Here is a 7,745-nt window from a genome sequence, read left to right as displayed (position 1 = left end):
AATTTCAGGGAAATGCAGTTCTATTCATATTTACTGAACACCCACAGGTCCTGGGCAGTGCTAGTGGGCAGTGCCAGGAATCTCAGGAACCAGTACTCCACAGTCACATCCCAGGAAAATAATCCTGCCCGTCTCTTGAGCATCCTCGTTTCCTCGGAGTCCGCTTCTGTGTTTTGATCCCAGCCAAACGTCAACAGTTCTTCGTATTAGGGCTCCCACTAGGCTTCCCAGGGCCCTCCTGGAAGGAGGGAAGGATTAGGGGGCGGGGAATTGAGAGGGCTGGGGAGGTAAGGGAAGAAGGAGGAGAAGGAACAAGGTGCGCTCCCCTTCTCATCGCGTTCCAATCAGGAGTCAGCAGTGTTCCCAGGCGTCCATCCCGGAGGTCCAGAGACTTCCAGGAACCCCTCTGACGTCCCGGGCCGTGGACTCTGGCTGGCCCGGCGTCTGCGGCTGCCTCCTCCCCCTCTCCGCCCTCCAGACTCCCTGCCTCACTCAGGGGCGTGTCCTGCCTTACCTCCCAGCACAGTGGTCCACTCATCCGGTGACAGCAGCGGCAGCGGAGGCGGCGGCAGCGGCGGCGGCTTAGAGCAGCGATCGCTCCAGGCTTCCGGAGCAGGAGCGGTGGGCGGCAGCGGCTCGGTGCTGGGCACCTGTGCAGAGCCGGAGAAGCAGGACCGGGTGGGGTGGTGCCAGCCACTCTGAGGCAAAGAAGGAAGGGGCAGCACTCAGCTGAGATTCCGCTACTCGCAGTAGTCGCCGGCTGGCAGGGGAGGTGGCACGGCGCAGGGAATATTGTGGGGAAAACATGTGCAAGGACAGCTAGAGGCCTTTGGTCCAAGTGTAGAGACACAAGGAAGGCTGTGCCTGGCACCATGACAGCGGCCCACCTGGACTTTGGGGAGGTGGAAACTTTCCTGGACAGGCACCCAGAGTTGTTTGAAGATTACTTGATGCGGAAGGGGAAGCAGGAGATGGTGGAGAAGTGGCTGCAGAGGCACAGTCAGTGTCAGGAGGCATTAGGCCCAAGGCCGCCTCCAGCCGGCACCAGCAGCACAGTTCACGGCGGTGGCAGGGGTGGCAGCGGTGTTGGTGGTGGCCCTGGACCCTGTGGCTCTGCCAGCAGCCAGCCCACTTCTGGTGGTGGGGATGGTGGTGGGGTTCCCCTGAGTCCGAGCTGGGCTAGCGGCAGCCGAGTCGATGGGAGCCTGCAGCGGAGAGCTTCTCAGAAAGAGCTAAGGAAGAGTTTTGCCCGTTCCAAGGCCATCCATGTGAACAGGACCTACGATGAGCAGGTGACCTCCCGGGCCCAGGAACCCCTGAGCAGTGTCCGGCGGAGGGCACTACTCCGGAAGGCCAGCTCTCTGCCTCCCACTACAGCCCACATTCTCAGTGCCCTGCTGGAATCAAGGGTGAATCTGCCTCAGTACCCCCCAACAGCCATCGACTACAAGTGCCATCTCAAAAAGCATAATGAGCGTCAGTTCTTCCTGGAACTGGTCAAGGACATCTCCAATGACCTTGACCTTACCAGCCTAAGCTACAAGATCCTCATCTTTGTCTGCCTCATGGTGGACGCGGACCGTTGCTCTCTCTTCCTGGTGGAAGGGGCAGCTGCTGGCAAGAAGAGCCTAGTCTCCAAATTCTTTGATGTGCATGCAGGAACTCCATTGCTGCCCTGCAGCAGCACAGAGAACTCAAATGAGGTGCAGGTCCCCTGGGGCAAAGGCATCATTGGCTATGTCGGGGAGCATGGAGAAACGGTCAACATTCCTGATGCCTACCAGGTAGGACTTTGCATTGTCCTCTCCTCCCTGAGCCCCACTGGCTTGGGAACCAAACGTTGAGTTACCCTTTGGCAACCAGAAGCACATTAGCTTAGACTAGATTAGATTAAATTAGTTTTACGGTCGTGTTATTTAAATACCTTCTTGAATTTAGACTAGTTAGAACATTACTGACTCATCTTTGATGTAATGGCCTTTCCTAACACATAGTGGCTTATGGGAAATTCATATGTCACTCAATACCACATGTTCCTGTCAAGATACTTTATCCTTAAGAATATCAGTGTATGGGTTTAGAATGCATTTGTGACTTGTTGGTGGAGAAGGGGGAGATGTCTATTTCAGAATTGCAGTGTTAGTCTGAAGGAAATGGGTATTTTGGTATTGGTGATAGTATTTGGGGATCACAATGCATTTTCAGTCTCTAATTTAAGGTTGGAAAGGGACACGGAATGCCTAACTACTTTCCTATTCCCTGTTGTAGCTTGAGTTTGCATGAGTTCCAAGGTAGAAAAGAAGAGGAAGAAAAGAGGAAAGTGGGGAATAAAATAATGGTCCCTCTGACCATCTTTGCCTTCTCAGCATCTATTTTAACTGTTTTTGTTGAGTATAGAGACTACAGGGGCTAGTTGTCTTTAGGTTTGAATGTAGTATTATCAGTAGTCAGCCTTTGACAGGACTGAGAAAGCAGATTTTTAGTTTGTGAAACAAACTAAAACAAAAATTATTGTTCATTTCATAGCAGCTCCAAGGGCCATCAGCAGGGTAAACATGCAAATGGAAAGGGAAACCCAACATGTTGTTATCTGTTTTTTCTGAACCTTCCAATTTCACAGTGACTTGAACTTGATATTAGATGCTGGAACTGAAAGCCAGTCGATTCTTATTTCTTCAGTATCTTCATTGAACATGATAACACTGGATGTTACCTTCTATGATACTTCTCAATTTTTTGGAATTGAAATTTCTTGTCCTTGGTGGTGAACATTTTGCAGCCATTGGATGAATACATCTAGTTGTCTCACAGAGCTACACGTTTCTTTAGAGTTCGGCTGCTGTTCATCAGAATAGCAGAAGTGATGGGAAGGGCTAAATGCAAACTTTTCTTCATTTCATCTGAAAGTTGGCAGCTTTATACAGAACATCGACTAGCTTTCACTAAAAGCACATTTCAAATTTTTGTCAGGTGCCTGTCAACACTACTCTCTAATATCAATAGCTGCCTGCAGAATGAGCATTTTAACCAAACTTTTCTTTCTGATCAGGCACATAATTCATTACATCTTTCTTAAGGAACTTGATAGGTTTAGGTCAAGCAACTAATTGAAGATTTTCAACAAGTATTTATTTCTCTACAATGTTAGAAAGCTATGGAAAAAATAAAACCATTTAATAATTGATAAGTTGCAAAATCTGTAAAAAAATTGGTGAAAAAATCACAAACTATTTCCTTTCCTGTTATTGCCACATTCTTATCTTGTGCTGAGGATAAGAAAGTCCTTTCCCAGTTGGATGATACTTGCTATTAAGTATCAGTATTGCAGGCTTTTCAATTTATTGCCTTTACTTTTTGTACTCCTCCCCAATTGATTTTTTCCCATTTCTTTAACTTTGATTTCTTACTGTTCTCTCCCAGTTCCTGACTTTTATTTAATACTGTTCATATACTGCCATTTCTTCTAGAGCATAATTCTTGGCCTCCTCAGCAGTTAATTTGTCTCTCTGCTGCTTAGAATTGTGGCTATAGTTGTATTATGGGCATGGAAAATCAGGTTTTCAGCAGCTGCTGCTTCCTGTGGGTTCTATCCTTACTTTGCAGAAGGAGTAGAGCGAAGTTCTCTTTTTATAGTTGGAAACTGCTGTTGAGAAAGGAGGTTTTCTTTTCCTGTTTTGCTCAGGGTAGCAATGATGGCTGTAAATAAGACTGTGCTGCTGGCAGAAGGCAAGTAGGGGAAGGATGCTATATGGCTTGGGAATCTGAGGTCTTGTTTCAACTTGCTTTCATTTCTAAATGTTTAGGAAGTTTATTTTTGCTTTCTCCATTGGGTTTCTACTATGCATTCTGTAAACTGTGTGTTTTTCTTTGTTTTTCTTATGCATTTTCCCTCTTTTACAAAAACTACGTTTTCCCCTTTATTACAGTGCACTACAGTTACCATTAGTGTGATCTTGGGAGAATTTCATAATCTCTGCATCTCAATTTCCTTGTCTGCAAAATGGGAATAATAATTCCTACTTGGCAAAGATTATTATCATGAAAATAAAAGGAAGGACTAAAATAGGACCTGGAACATTGCAGTTACACAGGAAATGATAACAGTTTATGATAAAAAGATGATATCTGGTTTGCAAGTAGTCTTTATCTCTTTTTCAATTTTTTTTTCCTGTATCTGGGACTCAAATGGACACTCAGCACATTTTGACGTCTAATATTTCCTAACCTAGTGTTCTGCCCTTAGATTAAGTATTTTAGGACTGGCTTTACATTCACAGAAGGTAGAAATATCTATTCTTCCACTCTCTCTTAAAACTCCCCTAAATGTGGTTAACATCTGACTATATCCCAGCCTATAAAAAGTTCTACACTTTGTTCCTCTTAGCAACTCAGGTAAGATTTTTTTTATTGAATTGCAATAACTTTGAATGATTTTTTTCAGTTCTACTGTTACCTCATCTTTTTCTATTCCTATTGTTACAGATTTCTTTTAATGACAGCCTGCCAAATCCATATTCTTTTACCATGATGTTGTTTTCATTCTTGTTATATATGTAAACATCTTGAAGTTCATACATACATACACAACCATCCTTCCTGATTGTTTATTAATTACTGTAGTCCCATAGTGTTTCTTGCTTAGATTCAGCTAGTGTACTTCATTCTATGAGATACAGCCCCTATCACAGAGTTCCTAAATCCAATCACTCAATAATTAGATTATCGCTCCTAATCCTTAGGGGTTCATAACATGGGCAAGAGAAAGGCAATGGAGACACTATGACATTTTGATGACAGGTGACTTTTTCCTTTAATTATTTGAAAGGCAGTAGAGGGAGGGGCGGAGAGAGAGAGAGAGGGAGAGAGAGAGCGAGCGAGCGAGAGAGCACACGCACAAGAGATAGATTTCATCTGCTGGTTTACTCCACAAATGGCCAAAGCCAGGAGCCAGAAAGTCCATCTGGCTCTCCCATTCAGGTAGCAGAGACCCAAATACTTGGATCATCTTCTGTCTTCCAAGGTGCATTAGCAGATTGGAGGTACAACAGCCAGGACTGGAACTGGCACTCTGATATAGGATACCATATGGGATGCCAGCATAGCAAGCTGTGTCTTAAACTGCTGTGCCACAATGCTGGCCACCAGGGTAGAATATTTAATAAAATATTAAGGTTAGATAGACATTTTTGCAGCAAAAACTCATAAATTAATTTTATTATTTTGTATCACTTTCCTCAATTATTACTAAAAAATAAGGCTTGAAATTAGGAAGAAAGAATTGCAAATGGAAAAAAAAACACATTCATTTTGGGTATCCACTATGGATCATAGTGCCTGCAATTTATCTTTTTTCCCCTGAAAGTTATAAGTTATTAAACAGTTTTCTTTAATATAGTAATGAAAAAATTGCCCTAAAGAGGTTGAAACTAAGAGCACTTAAGTAACAGGTGTTCTCTTTGAGATTATTCTAAGCATTCAGAATATAGCACTTTAAACATTAATAAAAAGTGATGAATTTGATGTTAGTGTTGTTAATGATGACACAGGTGTTTGATGGGTTTGGGCCTGAAAAGCAGCAGGATGTTTTGTTAGGAGTGAGAAGAGGAGAGGGGGTGACGCAGAAAGGTTGCAGGTGTGCCAGGCTTTCAGATCTGATCTGTTTACACAACAGATCCATTTATCCATTAGTTCCAACAAACAGACATTGAAAGTCCATATACCAAAGGCCCTGGGTAGAGAGCCTGTAGTTGTACAAAGGTTAGAGGACATACTTCTTGTGCCCCAAGTGACTATAGGACAGGCCCATGTACTATACACAAACTCATACCAAGCTGTATTTCATAAATTACAAAAAGTAAATTACATAATTACATAAAGACTTAATGGAGGAGATACTAAACTAGAAACATGGTCAGATTTCCCAGGTGAAGATGGTCATGGTGTAGGGGAAGTGATCCAGATACAGAAAAATGGCTTCTGCAGAGCCACAGTGATAGGCAAGTACAAAATGTGCATAGGAAACAGTGCGTGTTTTTATTTGGTTAAAGCATGCCAAAAAAAAAAAAAAAATGCAAAAATCAGGTGAGGGCCGAAGAAGGAAGGATCTTAAATGCCTGATTAGACTTAGAATTTCACTAGCAGTAAGCCACAGGAACACTTCAAAACAACTTAGCATGATACAATGGTGTTTTGGATAACCTGGTGGCAGTGACTGAATGAATTGAACAGAGAGAGTCTTAGAACTGTGAAAATCATTAGGAGTCAATAATGATAGTCTGGTGAAAGCGTGGTGAACAACTGAACTAAAGTGGGATCAGTGAGAATGGGCAACAGGAAACACATGGGGGATGTCCTGCAGGTGTGGATTTGGACTAGGAGTGAGGAAGGTCAGTGATGACTTTAATATATATAAAGATATAAAGAAATAATATATATTATGTGTAATATATATAAAGATATAAAGAAGGGTATCAAAAACAGGGAGAGGGCCGGCGCTGTGGCTCAATAGGCTAATCCTCCGCCTGCGGCGCTGGCACTCCGGGTTCTAGTCCCGGTCGGGGCGCCGGATTCTATCCTGGTTGCCCCTCTTCCAGTCCAGGTCTCTGCTGTGGCCCAGGAGTGCAGTGGAGGATGGCCCAAGTCCTTGGGCCCTGCATCCGCATGGGAGACCAGGAGAAGCATTTGGCTCCTGGCTTCGGATCAGCGCTGTGCGCCAGCCTCAGTGCGCCGGCCGTAGCGGCCATTAGGGGGTGAACCAACGGAAAAGGAAGACCTTTCTCTCTGTCTCTCTCTCACTGTCCACTCTGCCAGTCAAACAAAACAAACAAACAAACAAACAAAAAAAACCAAGGAGAGAAGCAGTGTTAGGTGGAAAGATTCCAAGTAGGGCCAGCTACATAATTGGTAGAGTCCTGTGCAAAATATGATAAAGTGGGGCCAAAGATGGGAGTGCGGAAGTCAATTTCCGCTTCCCAGGATTCTGTACCCCAACTTTCAGCAGCTTCCTTATAGTAAATCCTAGAGGATTACAAAGTACTCGGTATCAATTTTGGGGGTGGACCAGGACTCCCCACTGAGTTGCCTACTGGGTGTGCCATGGTGCTTCCAACTCTGGGTTGGGACAAACATAGCCTTGCTCATCTCTGAGTTGATATGGGGCATGTACCTGACTCTTCTTGTTCCCTGCTAGACCCCATCTAGGATTGCCATGGAGTGTGGGCCTCTCCCCTGACTGATGTGACCTACTTGCTGCTTTTAGGGGCAGGAAGTCCGGACAAAGTCTAGGACAGCAGGAGCAGGGATCAGGTGGCCAAGAACCAGTCCAGGACAGGCAGTGAGAGTGTAATCTGTGTGTGAACCAGCAGTCCATCTCCAGTTTCATACACCATTGCCCCATTGAACTGCACATACAAAGCATACATTCAAATAAAATTAAGATTTTCACATAGCCCAGTATTAAACCTCACACAGAGGGAAGACCTGTGCAGCTATACTGGTCACAAACTCATGAATCTGGTCCTGATTATGAAACAGATTGAGTCTAAGGTGGAGAAATTCAATTTCATTGTAGTTGAGTTTCTGCTACAGCCTTTCAGTGTGGCCTCAGCTGCATCCTAATTAAATTATGTGCCACTTTCAATGCCTGGATGTGCTTTGCATCCTCTCCACCAGGATTACTCTGTCTTTGACTTTACTCATTCAACTCTTGCTCTGCTTTCTTGTGATCTAAGAAGGAAAACTGATTG

At 44.3% G+C, this 7,745-nt stretch overlaps 1 protein-coding gene across 1 annotated transcript in view; it reads left to right on the top strand.

Annotated features, from left to right (window-relative positions):
* The first annotated feature begins 872 nt into the window (after positions 1–872).
* The window catches only part of PDE11A (phosphodiesterase 11A), a 448,382-nt gene continuing 441,509 nt past the window's right edge, over positions 873–7,745 (top strand). The window contains exon 1 of the mRNA XM_062196428.1: positions 873–1,784. Coding sequence (XP_062052412.1) covers positions 873–1,784 — 912 coding nt within the window. The remainder of the gene's footprint in view (positions 1,785–7,745) is intronic.

Source organism: Lepus europaeus, chromosome 1, assembly GCF_033115175.1.
Source record: "Lepus europaeus isolate LE1 chromosome 1, mLepTim1.pri, whole genome shotgun sequence".
NCBI classification, from domain to species: Eukaryota; Metazoa; Chordata; class Mammalia; order Lagomorpha; family Leporidae; genus Lepus; species Lepus europaeus.
The sequence above is the reverse complement of the archived record's forward strand: the minus strand, read 5'-3'. Positions and strand labels throughout refer to the sequence as shown.